The following is a 20,719-nucleotide window of genomic DNA, read 5'->3' as shown; positions in this document are numbered from 1 at the left end:
TAGGTTTTATTTATTTTGCGTTCAGCATTCCTTTTTAACAGTACGTTAAATGCAAAGGTTAAGGGACGTAATTTACCCGTTTGGTATGGATCTTAAAACGTTGTTTTTTTTTTGTGTTTTTTGTTTTTTGTGAATTATGACTATTTTGCCTTTGAGATAGCAACCTCCGGCTCTATCATTGGAGAAAGCGTAACTGTAAACTTGGATCACGTGTGACTTGATAACGAATTTCAGCGCTTCTATTGGTCAACTTACACCTGACGTCAAACTTCGCCCACCTTCAAGGAAGTAACAAACCCCAATAGTAGGCCAGAGTTGAAACGTAATATAATATCAATAAAAGCACACGAAGCAGAAGGCACATCGTCCAGAAGGAAGTCCAACAGAACAGCCATGAATCCTGATATTAGCCGTGAACGTGAAAATGCATCTTTTAACCCGGAGATCCTTACGAACATACTGGATGGTGGTGCAGAAAAGACACGCAGGAGGAGAGAAATAGGTCAGCTGTGATCAGAATATATATATAGTTCAGTTGTTTTAGAATGCAAAAATAAAATAATAATAATGTAATTAATTAATTAATAATATTTATCAGGATATTTATCAATTTCTTTTTTTTTTCCCTGCGGATTATTGCTGTGCTTTTATTTTCTATTGTAAAGGTTGTGTTTCTTGAAAATGACATGCCATTTTCCCCAAAATGCAGTTTTATTTTATTTATCTATCTATATATTTTTCCTGCAGACTATTGCTGTGCATTTATTTTCTATTGTACAGTTTGTGTTTCATGAAAATGACGTATAATTTAGATAAAAAATTTAAACTTAGGTCAACTTTTAGGGGTGATGGTGATTCTTATACCAAGTAACTTTACATTATATTTATATTTACTTTACATTATTGTTATTATTATCTTGTCTTTTTTTCTTTTGTCATAATTTGGGCTATCTATTCTAAAGTTAACATAACTTGTATAGTGTATCACTAAAATATGAAAGAGAGATTTAGAGTTAAGTAGTGTAAGATGAACCTCTATATCTATATCTGTATCTTAGTTCTTCAACCAGAAACGTTTTTACACCAGGTAGTTTGAGACATCAAGGTAGAAAATTAGGTTAAAAATGGCACTTATCACCTGTTGTGCTTTATTTTTACTTCCTAGAGTCTCTAGTTATTGGTGATCCAGACTTCCAGCATGAAGACCTGAACTTCCTCTCCCGCAGTGAGAGATATGATGCAGCAGTGCGGAAGAGTGCTCAGATGATTCTGAAGCTTAGAGAGTATGGCATCTCTGATCCAGAGGAGATCTACTCCTACAAGAGGTATGTGTACTTGTATGATGTATAGAGGATAGAAAACCAAAGTTTTGAGGTTCATATAAAAACAAAACTCCCAGTCCAGTGCTCGGGCAGGCCTACTCATTCTTTACCATAAAATATGAAAGTTAATTGAAAGTAGTTGAAAGCTGAAAGAAAAATATGAAAGTAAATAATAAGTGCCCTGGTGTTATTGTCACCTTTGTCCCAGGATCTTTGTAATCATATGACACGTCATGTTTGGATTATATTCCTGCTTCATTCCAGCTGTTCCTTCATAGTGCCTACATTGCTAAAGGAATCATCTGCTGGTTTTATGATACATACAATACATTCTGGATTTGGAGTAAAAAAAATCCTGTTCATTAGATTGATTCGTTAGATTTTATCAGTAGTTTTTTTTTTTTTTTTAATTAATGGAAATCTAGTAAAGATGTATTAAGAAATGTGTCACATTACGTTGTAACTTTGTAGATTCTTTTTCACTAAACCAACAGTATGATGCTGTAAAAAAAAAAAAAAAACTTGAAAGTAGCATGAAGGCTAATTACAATTTGCTGTCAAAGGCAAGTTCCAAAGTGTTTGCATAGGCAGCCTGAGCAAAGGTCTCAGAATAAAAGTGTGTCAAAGGGGACTAAAGAGAATTAAAGTTTACCAACTCAACTCCTATTCTCAAACTGCAATAGTTGAAGCATGGTTGAAAGTTTACTTATAATACACATTTTATGTTATTAATTTCAACCAATGCAGCTATTGTTTACTGTTAATTTATTAATAATTAAAAGCAGGTCTATATAAATTTGTAAATACATTTGCCTTTAAAAAGCACTTCTGAAAACCAGTTTAAATTTCTGTAACTGCATATGTGCATGTATCTCTGTTTGAAGTTTTATATTTGTTTGTTCTTATCCTGCAGTATTGCGAAGGGTGTGTATCAAGAGCCCTTAGGTGTCCATTATGTCATGTTCATTCCCACCTTAAACAGCCAGTGCACAGCTGAACAGTGCAAAAAATGGATCCCGTTAGCCAAGTCATTCCATATGTTAGGCACCTATGCTCAGACAGAGTTGGGGCACGGTCAGTTCCTCTCACTCAGACAATTATGGGAAATGTACTTTTTTTATAATTGAAAATGTTGTACTGTTCGGGTTCAGCGCTAACAGTGGATATATTTAATTATGACCCTTGCAGGTGTTGACAGCTGAATATGGTCATGTTCTAATTGTTTACTGTCTACTAATCATACAGACATTATCATAACAAGTCAACCACGGCTTATGTTTATCTCAACTGCTAAGTCTAGTCTTGCTTTTAGTGTTTGTCTTTCTATTAAATCTGTTACTTGCCAGTTATAGTTGATACTTACTTTTTAGAAAAATGGTTCTAAACAGTACCAAATTAGGGTTCTTCTGCACTGACAGAACCCTTTTTGGTGGTAAATAGAACCTTTTTATAAGGTTCCATAAATAACCATTCTTTGAAAATGCTATATAGAATTAGGTGTTCTTGATTGACACAGAAAATTGTAGCAAAAATTACAGTGCTGTAACAGTAATTAGCTAAGTGGATTAATTAATGATAATATCGAATATGAGTAATTGCATACAGAAATGAAACAAATCAAAAACACAAAATATATGCCATGAAATGAGTTCCATTTGAAAACATGTTTGTGAATTAGTTAAATATTTTCACAATCCTCTATGATGTTATTACATGATTGTATTGGTGTAGTTGAGTAGTTTCTCTCTGCAGATGGTGTGCTTCTGTCTGGGTAGAAATACACATTTGAGTTTAGTCACAGTAAAAAATAAAACTGTTATTATCTTTAAAATCCTTTAAAAATTTTAAACTAGATTTAGACAGCACAATGGGCCTCATTTATCAATCTAACGTAGAAACTTACGACACAGTTCACATGTGATTCATGAAACATTCGTATGCCGCCAATCTCATCGTACGTTGATAAATGTGGTGGCAGAAAAAAATTGTCATTTGAATATCACGCCCCTAAAAACACCCCCGTTTAGAAGCCTTGCCCCCTAGAGTTTATGACTAGGAGAAACGTAACCCAGCCAAAAAGAGGGAGTAATCTCATGAAAGAAAAATCAATCTTACTCTAAAAACACCTTTGAACCTTATAATTGCTAACAATGGCATTAATTTATATGTATATTAAATACCAGTAAATATAACAAAACATTTACAAACATTATAAACACTGATTAACATTGTCGCAATGCAGTCAGGCTTCAGTATTTGAGGTAGGAGGGGGATAACCACAAAGCGTTAGCAACTTAGCATGCAATGCTGATAGACGGACTGGAAAGGGATCCATGATTAGTGAGAATGTAAGAGAATAAGTCTGTAAGAAGTAAAGAGCAGCAGGTATTGAAGAGAATATTAGCTTCTTTGTACAAAGTGTCATTGAGAGGAAGGAAATGTATCTGCTGAGAATATGGGGCAGATGAGTGACCCTATTGACTCTCTCTCTCAAAATTAAACATTTAGAGCAGTGGTGGCAAACGTTGGTCCTGGAGAGACACAGATCTGCAGAGTTTTGCTTTAACCCTAATCAAACACACCTGAACAAGCTAATCAAGGTCTCAAGGGTTACTAGGAAGCTACCGGCAGGTGAGTTTTTGTTAGGGTTGGAGCTGAACTCTGGAGGGCTGCGGCTCTCCAGGACCGGAGTTTGCCACCCCTGATTTAGAGTGTTATGTGAGAGACAGTATTAAACCTTTTAATAAACTCTTTAATTAGTCTTAAATATACATATTCACTAGATAGACAGATCTAAATTAGTTTTTATTTTAGTGTGATTTGAAATATATTATTGAAAAAAATCTTGGTAAACAGTTTCAGAAAATTTGTTTTTTTTCACATTTAAGTAGTATACTGGTTTGTCTTTTGCCTACATAAAATAGTTGTCTGAGGTTTAAATTTTGTCCTGTGTCTTTTTTTTAATTATTTTTTTTATAATATTGCCATTGAAGAGCACCAGTGTTAAATGGATAGCGCACCCAAAAATGTACATTTTTTCATCATTTACTTACCCTCAAGTTGTTCCAAACCTGAATGAATTTCTTTCTTCTCCTAAACACAAAACATATTTTAAAGAATGTGTAACTAAACAGTTGATCGTCCCCATTAGCTTCTATGGTATTTTTTATTCCGTACTGTCGAAGGCAACCATCAACTGTTTGGTTGCCCTTATTAGCTGTATCTTCTTTTATGTTCAGCAGAAGAAGGAAACTCATACAGCAAGTTTGGAGCAACTTCACTGTAAGTAAATGATGACAGAATTTTCATTTTCGGGTGAATTATCTACAGGTGGCATCAAGTTATTGTTTTGCAAGCCATTAGTGCTCTTTACCCAAATTATTTTCAGATTATTAATTACTACGATAAATTTATAGTAATTTATATCAGGAAGGCTTTTAAAATATGTTTGACCTCCCAGATCAATTTCTTGTGTGATGAAATATAAAAATTATTACTTATTTAGATTTTGTGGATCTGAAAAAGTATATTGGGAAAATGAATCGTTTACTACAGTTTTTTTTTTTTTTCACACAAATCCTGCAACCAGGTAACAATGGTTGCATCCAGTGTAGACACAGTGTTAGTATTCTGTTGCAGGTGACTGGTAAGCAGCTTGTGATGCCATCCACTGAAGTGGTAATATGTAATATGTGAATTTTTATTATTTTTTTTTTTTTGAATTGAGACACTAGAGCTTTGATTATTGAAAATATCTTTTTTACAGATATTTTCAATTTACAACCTGTCAATTCATTAATTTCTCCCGAAGGACATGAAAGTGAGTGGCTGGGTGAACAGGGAGGAGACCTGCACAATGTGCATTAGACATGAATAAAATGTCTTTTAGACATCAGTGTATTATAAATGTTTTTCACTGGTCCTGAAGTGTATTTAGATTTAACCATCTTTAACCAAAATTGAAGTATGAGTTTCTATCTTCTGTTAAGCACAAAAGGAGATATTGAAGAATATTGGTAACCAAACAGTTGCTGATAGCCATTGACTTCTATAGTATTTCATGGTATGGGCTTGTTAAGTGGTGCCGTAATGCATCTAACGAACGCACCAACGAATGTTGTTTCCAGGTCCAAACTCTCAGCAGCTGTTTATGAGCACTGTTTATTCATATTAAACATTTAAGCTAAACGTTTTCACATTTACGGTGTACACTACAGTTTCCGTGCCCACAGTGTCCCAAACACAAATAATTTTTAGATTTTTTTTATTTATATTGTCATTGTCTGGCTATCTGGGATTTCGGTATGGAGTTAAAGGGTAGTATTATATCAAATTGTGAGTGTATAGTTGGCACCGTATGTTGTTTTCTTGTGTCATCTGATGGAGCTTTTGGACCCGGAAGTCACGGAAGATGTGACGTGTGACATCAGACTTAACAAGAGAATGGAATTCAGTGGCTACTGTCAGTTGTTGTTACCAACATTCTATAAAATATATATATATTTTTGTGCTCAACAGAAATAGGAAACTCTTGCAGGTTATTAACAACTTAAGGTGAGTAAATGGAGACAGAATTTTCATTTTTGTGTCAACTATCAATTTAAATGTATGAAATATAAAATAAACATTATGTGGAGTTTCTCTCTGGCTCAGTGCCAGCCAAAGCGGAAAGGCAGCTTTAATTATACAAGTGTGATCTTTGGTTTTAGAAGGTATAAAGACTTTCCAAGTCAGAGAGCTCAAGTCCAGTGCAAGTCTTGCCTTGTGAGTCAATACTGTCAATCTAAGTTGAGTCGCAGGTCTTATTTAATTGTGTTGTGTCACAAATCATCAAATTTGGGACTCAAGTCCAAGTCATGCAACTCGAGTCCACAAGCCTAAAACTATGCTTTTAAGGAATAAAGTTTATGCAGTTACATTTTACACAAGTTTTTTACTGTTATTATAATTTATTTATTTAAATTAATAGAATTTGAAATCATTAATAAATCCAATGTTTAATCTGCATGACCTGCTTAAATGATTTCTCTCCTTTTGTTTTTGTCATTTTCACCCATTATCTTTAATCCCATTCCTGTTCATCTATATCCATACATCTCCACATTTTTAATCTACTTCCTACATGTCATCTGAAATAATTTTTCCTTTTAATTAAATTTCATATTTAATCCCATGTTTGTTTCTCTGCTGTCTAAATAAATCATCCGCTTTTCTACTCTTTCTACTCACCTTTCTATCTCTTCCTTGCACCTTTATTTTTTAATACTCCGCTCACTTTGACCCCTGACCTACCAAAGCTGTGTGCACCGGGGGCGTCCAGAGCCCCTTGACCTGCACTTGGGCATGTTCCTGCCGACGCTGTTGAACCAATCCTCACCTGCACAACTGGAAGCTTTCTTCATGCCGGCATGGAACTTGGAGATTATTGGCACCTACGCGCAGACTGAGATGGGGCACGGTAACAAATTTGGCACTCACTTACTTCTATACTGAGGCACTGGTTTGCATTGGATTACGTGGTCTTACATACTAGTGGATTGCAAGTGCACCTACACCTACAAGTGCAGCACATTTGTAAGACCTTTTGCAACTGTGTTGATATCCATTTTAGAATTAATGCTACGTTTGTGTTTGGCTGTTATCTGCTAAAGATAGCCAATTGATTCTCTAATTGTTTGTTAAAAATTTGTTATTTGTAATACAATCTGGAGAAGGTAATTTAAGTTAAAAAAAAAATTCACTGGTACTGTGAGAGAGTGTGTATAGGGTACTATCATGGAATATGGAATATAGAAAAAGGTCAGATTTGGCCTTTAACAAAGTGAATTGACACATGACTGTGAATAACAGTGTGTGTACAACAATCAGTATTTTCTTTTAGAGCATTTGGATGCACAATTCTTTTAAGTAAAACTTGCCAGAATTTTTTTTTTTTAACTCTTAACTATTAGCTCTGTGTCTGTATTGTTGTATGTAGTGCCAACTAACATTTGGAGGAATTCACACTGAGTGGCAGCACAAGATAGAGTTGACTTGTAACTGAGCAATTTACAGACAGTAAACAAATTGTATAAAACTAAAACATAAATTATGTTACCAAAAAAGTCAGACACCTACAAGGGTTACCTTCATGCTTTTTAAACTGAAATATTATAAATGCTGTTACACTGAACCACTAAGGGGATAAGAGCTTGTATTTTCCTCATGTTCATTTGCTCAGTCCCGATAATTGTTTCAATAACTGGCAATATTTGACTTTGTAACTGTATTAAATATGACTGAATTTCACTTTGATTTACTTGTATTAGATCTGTAGTAACAGTTGTCTGTGTTGTTTTGCATATATTACATCCTTTTAGGTACACACATTCGTGGTCTTGAAACCACTGCTACTTATGACCCTTCCACCCAAGAGTTTGTTTTGAACAGTCCAACAATCTCCTCTATTAAATGGTGGCCAGGTGGATGTGAGTAAGCTACGTTAAAATCACATCATTTTATGTTAAATATAAGATAGCACTGTATACATCTGATTACATATTATTATTATTATTATTATGATTATTTATTTATTTGTTAATTATTTATGTGTCCTCTTTATTTGTCTTTGTAGTGGGTAAAACCTCAAATCATGCTATAGTTCTGGCTCAGCTGTACACTCAGGGCAAGTGTCATGGCCTGCATGCCTTTATCACACCCATTCGCTGTATGAAGACACACATGCCACTGCCAGGTACAGAATCTTGAGTGGGTATATTTGTGTGATGATATCAGGTATATCAGATATATCACTCTCCACTAAATTTTTCAATCACTTGTTGCCTTTCAGATATGGGAATTGTATGTCAATACATAGGCCAATGCACATTTTTAATGGTTAGAAGTACGTTTTTCTGGTGAAGTTGAGTGTTTTATGTGCATTCGCTTGCTATGAAAAGTTATGCTGTGTAACTGGACCAAAAAGCCTTTTCATTCGACTTGCATAGATCCTATACAGTAGTGCAGTTTTAAAGCTTATGTTTAAAACATTGTTTTCCAGATCAAGATTGGTAAGTTTTAATGCATTAGTACACTGTAAAAAAAAATTGTTCCAAAAAGTTGTTTCACCTTAAAATAATTAGTTACCCCGCTGCCTTAATTTTTAGTTTAGTCAACTTGAAATTTTAAGTAACTTAATGTTATTTTAAGTGAAAACTAGAATATTTTAGTTCACTTAACTAAAAATTTTAGGCAGCAGGGTAACAAATTATTTTAAGTTGAAACAACTTTTTTTGTAGTGTAATTACAATCTTAGCCAAATGACCCTTTTGTGGCACCATTTGAAAAAGAACAGAAATAACTTGTACATGGTTATTTGTTAGATTTGTAAGAGGAAGCGGTGGTTGTGAAAGGCGCTAATTTCACAAAAAAAAAAATCCTCTAAGGACCTATCACTCCACAAAATTTGCTAAATGGTGAACTGGAAAGATCACACCCTTAGCTCTTTCTAGTCAAATATCTATATATAAACATAAGAGTGCCGCATAGCAAACAGTAAGTATATACCCCCCCCACCAAACACTGAACATTTTTTATTTATTGTTATTATTCAAATCTTTTGCCCTGGCAATGTTCATAAAATGCAAACTTTTTATTTTCAATTTAACAGCTCTACATTTAGATGATTAGATGTTTCATCATTTATTTGTTAATCTGATTTGTGTGTTGTATGTATGTGTACAGAATGAAGTTTGCAATAGTTAAGCCTGTTTTTTTTTTTCAGATCTGTGTTGTGTTTGAACAGGTGTAGTGGTCGGTGATATTGGCCCCAAATTTGGTTTTGATGAGGTAGATAATGGCTACTTGAAACTGGAAAATGTCAGGATTCCACGTGAGAATATGCTGATGAAGTATGCCAAGGTGAGCAGATCCTATCCACAAGGAAAGAAAAAAAAAGTTTACAATAATTGTGTTTGTGCTTGTGTTTAGAGTTTGTTAACAAAATCAGGGAAGATCTCTAATTTTAAACTGTCTACAATTATGTTTGCTGCATTTTTTTTTTAAATGAAGCCTTAGAATTATTCTATTGTTTATTTATTTATTTTATTTATTTATTTATTTTGTGAATGTACTGTTGAGCTGTTTTGTATTGTTTGTGATGTGTAGTTGAAATGGTGGCAGGTGAGTTTCTCCTGCACAGAAATTAATAAATCTTTCTAACCTAAACTATATTAACTGGGTTCCAAGATACAGAGACAAAATCTAATTTAATATTTACAAATCATGCTGAAATAAGATGAATTAGCACTTGGTGTACATGGTATTTATGCCAGCTCAAGTGCATTCTGTCCGTAAAACTTTGTGGTATATGTGTTTGTGTAGGTTGAGCCAGATGGTACGTATGTGAGGCCTCCTAGTGATAAGCTCACATATGGCACCATGGTGTTTATTCGCTCCATGATAGTGGGGGAGTCAGCACGAGCACTATCCAAGTCCTGCACCATCGCCATTCGTTACAGTGCAGTCCGACACCAGTCTGAATTACGCCCAGGGTGGGTCTCTCTCAAACACAAACACATACAATGTTGTATTTTCCTTTGAAACTTTTGCTCATTTATAGCATGTGTGTGTGTGTATGTATATATTTTATACATATAAATATGTTATATATTTTAGGTGAATTAAATGACTTTTCTTTTTGTTTCATTTAGAGAACCAGAACCACAGATCCTGGACTATCAGACCCAGCAGTATAAACTCTTTCCTCTGCTGGCCGCTGCCTATGCCTTCCACTTTGTGGGGCAATACATGAGTAAAACATACCATCGCATCTCAGGAGACATTAATCAGGGTGACTTCAGTGAGATGCCAGAGGTATGCAGAAATATGTTCTTAAAGGGGTCATCGGATGCCCATTTTCCACAAGTTGATATGATTCTTTAGGGTCTTAATGAAAAGTGTCTAATATACTTTGTCAAAATGAGCTCTGCAAAAATCATCTCATTCTAAGGTGTTGTTCCTGTAAATGCAAATGAGCTCTGCTCGCCCCGCCCCTCTCTTCTCTCTGTGGAATGACAATCTTTTTTACTTTAGCCGCATTTAGCCGTGTTTAGCCGCTACACTTCCTAACTACCATGTTATAAGGAAAGGCGTTCGCAAAGATTCATAAAAAAATGCTTATACACACTTCTGCTTTAAGTGAAGCTGCATCACGAATGATTTGCGTGAACATAGACGGATATAAGTAAATTGGGAGGCGCATTCCATTCACAAACAAATGTAATCCACTGCATCTTCAGCGGCTCAGATGTCGGGAGTAAATGACGACCACTATGTTCATTATTACATCCACACAACACCTCAATCGCTCAATCTGAGATATTCTTGTCTAACTTACATCCCTGCTTCGGCATCGAAACAAGGAAAGTTAATGGACCGTGACAGCTGGTCTGAGGTAAGAGCTCATATCAACTATCGTGTGAGCGGCCTCTGTCGGTGTGACGGCACACCGACAGGCATCTGAGAACAGCTCGATTTGAAAAAGTTAAAAAAAAATCCACTTCATGGATTTTTATCATTATAGGGTAGATTTGTACATACACTGCCAACACACATTAATGTTCAAACAACATGAAAAAGTGAAGTTTGCATCCAATGACCCCTTTAAAAATATATATATAATTTATACATGTTCATGAGTTTTATGTGCTTGCATATGCTTTGTAGCTCAATTTCAGTGTCTTGATTAATCTGTGTGGGTTTTTTTTTTTTTTTTTTTTTTTTTTTTTGTATTTCTCCACTCTATTCTTTCTGTAGCTGCATGCCCTATCTGCAGGTCTGAAAGCTTTTACCACCTGGGTGGCAAATGCAGGAATTGAGGTTTGTCGCATGTCATGTGGTGGTCATGGTTACTCCCGCTGCAGCAGTTTACCTGACATCTATGTCACCTTTACACCAGCCTGCACTTACAAGGGAGAGAATACGGTTATGATGCTGCAGACAGCTAGGTAAAAAAAACAAATTTTGAGTTGCAAAGAATAAAATGGATGTCTGTGATTTCATGTAGCGATTTTTAATTTCACAATTAAAAATAACATTTGAAGCTGTCATGTGGATGTTGCTCTAGTTATTGTATATAACAAACGTCTAAACAAATTAGAAGTGTTCCTGTCAGAATTAGAATTCTCAACGGACAAAATTATTTGCTGTTTTTAGACAGACTAAATTTGCTTCCTGCGAAAAATAATGTTTTACTTTGCCTGGCCTGGCCCGCATTTGTGCATTTTGAATATTGTTTTAAAGATTGCACTTGACTGAAGAGTCTGGAGAGAGGGCTAGCTGAGATATATATTAAAAATAGAAATGATACAGTCTGGCAGAAAAACAGACAAAAATAGAATAGAAAATTATTTTAAGCTGAACAGAAATAGAAATAATTGTTTCAGTAGGGGTTAAAAAGGTATATAATGTCTATGTACAGTATAGTGTTATGTTGTGTGAATAAGTTTTTTTTTCTAGATATTTTATTTTCAGTTTCTAAAATTGCCCTTAAAATAATATAAAGGTAATTACAATGTTCAAGAAAATTTCCATGTATGTCAATGAACTGACTGATTTGTACTACTTTTGTTACCTAACATGTTCTGTTGATTAGGTATTTGATGAAGAGCTACAAACAAGCACGGGCAGGCCAGCAGTTGACTGGCACCGTTTCATACCTGAATGAACCTCAGAGCAGGATACAGCCCCATTCTGTGTCCTCACGGCCCACTGTTGTCAATATTAATGACCTGGCCAGCCTTGTGGAGGCATACAAATTCAGAGCTGCGAAGTAAGTTGGATCCAAAAAAAACTTTTTTTTTTTTTTTTCAACACAGGTAGTAAATTTGCCATTGATAACCTTTGTTAGCGGGGTCATCGGATGCCCATTTTCCACAAGTTGATATGATTCTTTAGGGTCTTAATGAAAAGTCTATAATATACTTTGGTTAAAAATTTTCAATGATTGTGGAAAACAACACCCTTTTTACCTCAAAATCGCTCAATCGGAGATATTCTCTTACATCCCTGCTCTGGCATTGAAACAATGGAGGTCGGACTGTTACAGCTGATCTGAGGTAAAACGCTCATACCAATCAACTATTGTGGGAGCGGCGTCACACCGACGGGCATCTGAGAATGGCTCGATTTGAAAAAGGGGATATTATTTTTACAGATTAATTAAAAACCACTGCATGGATTTTTATCATTATAAGGTAGATTTGTACATACACTGCCAACACACATTAATGTTCAAACAACATGTAAAAGTGAAGTTTGCATCCGATGACCCCTTTAAAACTGTGAGCACACGTAGCACATAGAATTTTCCAGAGACTTGAGAATGTTTTTAAAAAATGCTCACAGGCTAGTCGAAATGGCAGCTAAGAACCTCCAAGCAGAGCTACAGCACAGCAGGAGCAATGAGGACGCCTGGAACAACAGCTCCATTGATCTAGTCAGAGCATCTGATGTAAGGACTCTAAAAATTAACCTTTGAGCCATAATGCTAAAACAGGGGTGTCCAATCTTGGAGGGCCACTGGCCTGAAAAGTTTTGCTGCAACCCCAGTTAAACACACCTAAACTAAGGTAATCAGGATCTTAGGTACATGAGTACATCTGAAAACCTAGGCAGCTGATTTGCTGCCTACCTGCCCTATCAGGTATTTAGCTCAGCTGTCACAAGATTGGACATCCCTGTGCTAATGCAGTTTTTTTTTACCTGTTAATTAGAGCCTAGTTTAGACTGTCACTCAAAATCGGATTTTTTTTTTTTCAGATTGGAATCCGATCATATTAAGCTATATTTGGCAAAAAAAAAGAAAGAAATATGATTTTTACAAATGTTTACAAATTACATTTCTAGAAATCCTTTTCAGTCTGACCACTCTAATTGAATTTAGCTTTTTGGCTATGTCACTTTCTCATGTCACGTAAAACGTAAATGCGTAAGGCAGTGTTTGTAGAAAACATTCTGAATGTCTTTACGGAAACATAGTTGTGTTGTTGCGAAGTGTGAGTTGAGCGGAAAATGACAGTAGACTGCTGGCCTACACACCAAGCAGAGACGGCAACAGGGAATTAAAAGTTCACTTCCAGAACAAAACTTTACAGATAATTTACTCACCCCCTTGATCCAATATGTTCATGTCTCTGTGTATTCCGGTTCAAGACAGTTAGGGTAGATTGAAAAACATCGCTGCAGTAGTACCGACCCAGTGTTTAGGTGAACGTGCAAAGAAGATCAAATGGCCTTTACAAAAAAAAAAAAGTAAAACTGCAATGTAGGACGATTTTGAAGTTAGAGAAGAAAATGAGAGGGGAGTTTTTCAACCTAACTGTCTTGTAATACAGAGAGTACACGCAAAGCTAGATAAGACAAGCATTTGAGGTTAAAAAGTATATAAATTGTAATTTTTTTTTAGAAAATAATCGATTGTTTCGCTAAATAAGACACTTCTTCCTTTGCTGGGATTGTTCAGAGCCCTTTGAAGCTGCGTTTAAACTGCATTTTGGAAGTTCAAACTTGCGGGCACCACAGAAGTCAGCTATATGGAGAGAAATCCTGAAATGTTTTCCTCAAAAAACATAACTTCTTTACGACTGAAGAAAGACATGAACATCTTGGATGACAAGGGTGTAAGTAAATTATCTGTAAATTTTTGTTCTGGAAGTGAACTACTTCTTTAAGCTGCACACTCCAGCTGTCTACATGTCTGCCACTGACACATTAGACATAATAATCCAGTGCAACAGCAACATGCTGTCAAGTTGTTAGACCAAATCTTGCAAACTCTTGCTATTGTTATTTTTTGGCATAGGCATACCAACCCAACATTATTGCTACAGAATGCGGATATTCCATAAAAACAAAAGCACACCATGGGAGACACAAATCGGATCTGAACAGTTATAATACACATTGCAACCAGTGAATCATTTACATTAGATTCCATATGAATACACAATAAATTGGATTTGGGGCTGACAGTGTGAACATGGCTTAATTGTTTCAGTATACAAAACCCATTAAATAATTTAATTACAGAAGAAACAGATTTGTACAGATTCAGCAGTGCAGAATTTGTTTTAGAGCTGTGTTTTGATAAATTCCACTTCATTGTCTCTCTACAGGCCCATTGTCATTATGTGGTGGTGGAGCTGTTTTCTGCTAAACTTAGTGAGATTGGGGATACAGCTGTTCACTCTGTGCTTTGCAGTTTGGCTCTGCTTTATGCCCTTCATGGAGTCACACAGAACTCTGGAGACTTTTTACAGGTTATACAATACAGTACAAAACACATTTAGTTTTTAAAATTTTCCCAACCCACAATGGCAGATATTTTTAGCCAGGATATTTTTAGAGGGGTGGCCAAGCAGGGGCCAGCAACTAGTTTGGAGTGGGACAGAAATCTTCATTATTTGAACATAAATACTGGACTGTAATAGTGCCTACAACACAGCCATTTTTACTTAAATGTAATTGAGATAGATTAGATCAAGTAATACTGAATGAATTTGACATTTTTTTGAATTATTCCTCAGCTCTAGGCTTATTAATAGACAAGAAGCTCATACTGCAGCCTAAGGTTCAGCTTGCTCAGTCAGCTTGGTTCTGGTTCCCAAAAAATAGTTTTGCTTCATTGCATTCTTATATAGATGCAGATAACTTCATTAATTCATTGAATAATAAAAAAAAAAGTATGGTTTTAAGGTTTTGTTAAACACCAAGAAAAAGCAACAACAACCGACAATTAAAAAAAAACAGCTGAACTGCCTCAGTAATGTATACAGAGAAATTATAGAAAAAATTAAGATATGTAAAAAAATATTATGTAAAAAGAATATTCAGAATTGCTTTATAAATCAGATAATATTAAAAGTAGAGGAAAATAAATGTACAGTAAAAAAGAAATGGGGGTTAAAGGATATACAATCATTAGTTTACCCCCAAATAGTTTAAAAAAAGATCCCTATGTGGCTTCAAATCTTTTTTGTGAGCTAAGCTTACTAAAACATAACCATTCTATTTCAATAATATGTAGCATCTCATTTAGCCATCTCTTAAAACAAGGGGCCTGTGAAGATTTCCAATTAAGCAGTATTACCTTTTTGGCAGCAATCATGCCCACCATTAGAGCCTGCTGGTAGTTATGAGGTAAAGTACCCATCAACTCAGAACTATCAACATCAACTATCCAAAAATAGCCAATTTGTGGTCACGTTGAATGTTCATTTAAAAATGTCCTTAAAGTGCTCCTATTATGCCATTTTAAAGGTTGCTAATATTGTTTTATGAGTCTCCTAAAACAGGTTTACATGTATGCAAGGTCAAAAAACACTTTAGTTTTCTCCAAAAATAGATTTAATTTGACCTAATTTCTGAATGATTCGTAAATGACTCGTGCAAAGCAGTTCGAAGAATCAGTCTCTCTAAACCCCTCCTTTCCGTGAGCCCTCACTGCTGTGATTGGTCAGATGGCGCAGTCCTTTATGAGTGGTCTACCGCGTATAAAACAAATTTACTTTCACAGCGTAGGATACAGCGTCTTCTCGACATGACATAAACCACATGGAAATTTTACGGTGTTTGTGGGCGGGCAAGTTGTTTGTGACGTGAATGTGGGTGGACATTATACAAACGTGTTACTTCGTGACGTATAGCCTCAACAGAATAAGATTCGCATTCCTGACGACTTGTTCAGGCGATTGTGAGCCGACTCTTTTTTTTGATAGACAATAACTTTATTTATCGTGCACTGTCAGTTTCACAACTTTGCAGCACTTTAAAAAACAATTAAAAAATGCTTGACCAGAAGTCATATAAAATAGGACAACACCAAAATAAATGTGTCAGTCACCCTTCTGCCATCTTGCACCTATCACATTGAGGTGATATGGAGGTAAATATTTTGTGCAATCTAGTTTTGGAGTAGTGAAGGCGGTGGCGTGGTGGCTCAGTGGGTGGCACTGTTGCCTCACAGCAAGATGGTCCCTCGGCTGAGACTTGAACCAGAAGTTTGCATGTTCTCCCTGTGTCTGTGTGGGTTTCCTCCGGGTGCTCCGGTTTCCTCCACAATCCAAAGAGATGCAGTATAGGTGAATTGGCCATCTAAACTGACCATAGTGTGTGAATGAGTGAGTGATTGAGTGTGTCCCAGCACTGGGGATGCACAAGCTAGTGCACTATCAGGGCTGGGTTGTGGCAGGGAGGGCATCCGGCGTAAAACGCGCCACATCAGCTGTGCGGATCACTCCGCTGTGGCGACCCCTGATTAAGGGAGCAAGGAGAGAGAAGGAGAGAAAGAGAGAGAGTTTTGGAGCAGTGAAGCCGGTGCTTTGAGAGTGTGCATGTTTGCATGACAACTTGATTGCTGTGTACACTCTCTGCCACTCAATCCAAACTTTAGACCCATTATATCAAAATTGTGACATCTAGTCCATATTTGTTACTTTGAGAAGTTTTATGTGCTAGTGTACTCCTGAAAGTTGACAAAAAATTAATTTGAGGCAGATACACCCATTTGCAGTCTTTCTGTTCTGGTAAAATGGACAAAAAACAATTTGACTCTGAGACATATTTTTTGTTTAATATAATGCTGTCTGGAATGAGAATATCCTATTCATGGGTTGTGTCTCATGATTCACATCTGTGCCTCATAGATTTGTGGAATGCCCCGGATATGGAGAGTGCTAGATAAACAGACTTCAAGTTTAACATTTGTGTTCTAGGAACAGCTGTTCCTGATCATTTTTTTCTTTGTCAGGCTGGTCTGCTAAGTGTTTCTCAGCTGGCTCAGATTTCACAGAGGCTGAAGGGTCTTCTCTCAGAGCTGAGGCCCAATGCAGTGGCTCTGGTTGATGCCTTTGACTACCGTGATGAGATGCTTAATTCTGCTCTGGGGAGATATGATGGCAACGTCTATGAGCACATGTTTGAGTGGGCCAAGAAGTCGCCTTTGAACCATACTCAGGTGCATATTCAGTGCATTTGATGTGTGTATTGTATTCATTTATGGTGATGCATGTTAAATATTTCAGAAGAACCTATGACTTCACGCATTTATTCATTTATTTGTTTGTTTTTAAGGTGCACGAGTCCCACCACAAGTACCTAAAGCCACTACGATCCAAACTGTAAGAAGTGCCTTTATGGGAGAAAGGGAAGAGCCTGTCCAAGAAAACTAATACCACTAGCTCTGCTCTCCACCACCACTGGGTTTTCTGGTCATCTACTGTAGAAAAGAAATTTGTCAGTGAAGAGATTCTATTTAATTTTTAATGGATATGGTATTCGAATTATTTAGAGCAGTAAGCCATGATTGCCTTCTCTGTGCACTTAATGATAATTTCAAGTTAAACCACTTAAATTACTTTTTAATTGTATAGATTCTTGTAGTTTATAATATTTTCTAGAGGAAGTAATGTTACAGTAAACATACCCATGATGCTTCAGATTCAAATTCAAATTATGAGACCATATTTGGATAATTTTCTTGGTCACGAACTTAATGAAATACTCAAAGTGAATATTGCAATATACATACTCTGAATAATTTTTGAGTTTGAACTGATTATTTACTGAATAATGAATAATCTGACGGTCAGACATCTTAGCATCTCTTAAAATCATGCCTTAAGAATCTCAGTCAGGAATGTTTTTCTTTTCTTTTTCTTTTTCTTTTCTTTTTTTTTTTTTTGTAGCGACAATCCAAATCAATGTACCGTATTAGTATTGTATGCAATATTAGTTTTATTGCAATTATTTACACCATTTACATAGTGACATCATTTGTTTGCTGATAATTTTTGTTTTCCACACTGTTGTTATTTCAACTCTTTTGCTACATTAATAAAGGAATAAATCAACATTTACAGTGCTGTTTAAATAGCTGATCTTTCATTTATGAATGTCGGTATTGCAATTTGCATTTCTAACCACAATTCAAAGATATATATGTTGTAGTTAGATGATATTTTCACCTCTTTTCAAAACCTAATAAAAATTCACTCTGAACGGCTCTTTTATGGTAGTCAAATCAGAATCAGAAATACTTTATTAATCGAAATGAGGTTTGTTACCACACACAGACGTGTCAAGGCATTTGGCTACAGTTGTCGTATTCCTCTTGTTAAGCCACTCCTTAACCACAGACAATGTCAGAGGCGTCTTACCTGGGCTAAGGAGAAGAAGAAATGGACTGTTGCCTAGTGGTTCAAAGTCCTCTTTTCAGATGAGAGCAAGTTTTGTATGTCATTTGGAAACCAAGGTCCTAGAGTGTGGAGGAAGGGTGGAGAAGCTCATAGCCCAAGTTGCTTGAAGTCCAGTGTTAAGTTTCCACAGTCTGTGATGATTTGGGGTGCAATGTCATCTTGAAGAGTGGACAAAGAGAAGCATCCCCTCCTGCATTCTGGCAAGAGAAGGAATTATTTGGATTGTCTTTTAAAAGTAATGGATGCCATGTGTGTGGCAGGCCCGGCAAGTTGAGAAGGGTCTGGCTGCAGACATGACCTGCACTCTCAGACGCCTGCACTCTCAGACAACTGCACTTCCGAAAGTGACGTCACTAGCAGTCGATTTCATTTTTACTTTATTTTATTTATTTATTTTTTTTTTAATTGAATCTCTCAGTATTTTACAACAGTAGCCAGGTGGTGAAGACAAGAAAAAAATTACAAACTAAATTACAGTGCCACTCAAAATCGCCACCTGCACTCTCAGCTACCTGCGACGTCACTTGCAATCCACACAAATGGTGCGTGTTGCCAATGGAGACAAGACGCTGTGGTCGTTAAACGATTAAAACTAATTTAATAGCATAACGTACAGGGTGCTGCAAGTCATCTGTAGGAAATAAAAACAAGACCCGCAAATCCGTGGCCACAGAACAGAATATGAACGCAATGCGCAAAGTCTCTCGTTAAGCTTTTTCCTCACGTAGAAAACCATAAACAATTGATATGGCTTACTGTATTAAGATATATTAAGTGCCATTAAACGATCAAATTTGTAATATAGTTTATTAATTTAGTGTACTTCAAGGCAAGCATATGGCCATGAATTTTCACTTTTATACTTGCCCAGCAAACGCTTAATGTGGTAAAACGGACTAAGATGGTAAAGACTAAATTCAATATAAACCTTACTCTTGTCAAACGATATACCAGCAGATATGAACGCGCCATAAGAAAGGCAGTATGTGATATTAAAAGGATCAACTCTGTATAGACAAGCAGACGAGCCCAGAAAGCAATGTGTTAAATAGACTATTTCCTCCCATACAAAATCAATATAAACAAAAGACAATGATATAAAACAGCTGTAGAGATTGTTCTTTATGGGAAAATGCGAATGTACGCAACATTGCGTTTATTCTGGGCTCACCTGCTTGTGTGTAGTTGTTTTAATAATGAATAGGAGCATATTGAGTTTAGTCTTTGTCATCTTAATCCGTTATGCCACATTATGCCACGTTTTGCAAAGGAAAACACTATATAGCCTACATATACATTATATTAATAACCTGTATATTGAATTTGATCTTTTAATTTCATCTTAATACACTGAGCCATATTAAGTGTTAATGGTTTTCTACGGGTGGAAAACGCTTAATGAGAGACTTCATATTCTCTCATGCATATTCTGCTTCATACTCATATTCGTTCATATTCTGTTGTTCTGTGGCCACGGATTTGCGGGTCTTGTTTTTATCTCCTACAGATGACTTGCAGGACCCTGTATGTTATGCTAAATTAGTTTTAACCAACACAGCGTCTTGTCTCCACTGGCAACACGCACGATTTGTGTGGATTGCAAGTGACATCGCAGGTAGCTGAGAGTGCAGGTGGCGATTGCGAGTGGCATTGTAATTTAGTTTCTTTTTTCTTGTCTTCACCACCTGGCTACTGTTGTAAAATGTTGAGAGATTCGATTAAAAAAATATATATATATATATATAAAATAAAGTAAAAAATAAAATAGACTGCAAATTACGTCATTTGCAGAAGTGCAGGCGTCTGAGAGTGCAGGTGTCTGAGAGTGCAGGTGCATGTCTGCAGCCAGATCCTATTGGGGCAAGTTTCCTGATGGGCACAAGGATTGTGTACTGTGTCTGGGCCTCACCCACGCAGAGGCGGCACTGGAAGGATCTGATTGCTGGCCTGCGAGGACCTGCCAATCAGGACCCTTTGTGTGAGGCTGGCCATTGTATGCAATATCCTAGCCCCACTTCTGCCTCTCTGAATGAGGAACTCTTGAACATCCTCATGGAGGCTGTTCAGGAAAGAAAATAATAATTTGTCGCCTTCCAAGCCATGTCGAGCAACAGCTCACATTGCTGAGAAGGCATACATCTCGGCGGGACATGCAGCATCTGC

At 36.3% G+C, this 20,719-nt stretch overlaps 1 protein-coding gene across 2 annotated transcripts; it reads left to right on the top strand.

Annotated features, from left to right (window-relative positions):
- Positions 1-270: 270 nt before the first annotated feature.
- On the top strand, positions 271-18,217 carry acox1 (acyl-CoA oxidase 1, palmitoyl). 2 transcript variants are annotated; one of them, XM_051112128.1, is made up of 14 exons: positions 271-502; positions 1,166-1,325; positions 6,620-6,780; positions 7,682-7,789; positions 7,936-8,055; positions 9,106-9,221; positions 9,684-9,853; positions 10,013-10,175; positions 11,118-11,308; positions 11,956-12,132; positions 12,708-12,813; positions 14,477-14,620; positions 17,110-17,316; positions 17,433-18,217. In XM_051112128.1, exons 1-14 carry the CDS (start codon positions 394-396, stop codon positions 17,481-17,483), a joined length of 1,983 nt encoding a protein of 660 aa, XP_050968085.1. In that variant the 5' UTR covers positions 271-393; the 3' UTR covers positions 17,484-18,217. The 2 variants fall into 2 exon arrangements, with proteins under 2 accessions (XP_050968085.1, XP_050968084.1); XM_051112127.1 differs by lacking the exon at positions 6,620-6,780 and adding an exon at positions 2,236-2,396.
- Positions 18,218-20,719: the final 2,502 nt, after the last annotated feature.

This window comes from Labeo rohita, chromosome 6 (genome assembly GCF_022985175.1).
Source record: "Labeo rohita strain BAU-BD-2019 chromosome 6, IGBB_LRoh.1.0, whole genome shotgun sequence".
In the NCBI taxonomy this organism is placed as follows: domain Eukaryota; kingdom Metazoa; phylum Chordata; class Actinopteri; order Cypriniformes; family Cyprinidae; genus Labeo; species Labeo rohita.
The sequence above is the reverse complement of the archived record's forward strand: the minus strand, read 5'-3'. Positions and strand labels throughout refer to the sequence as shown.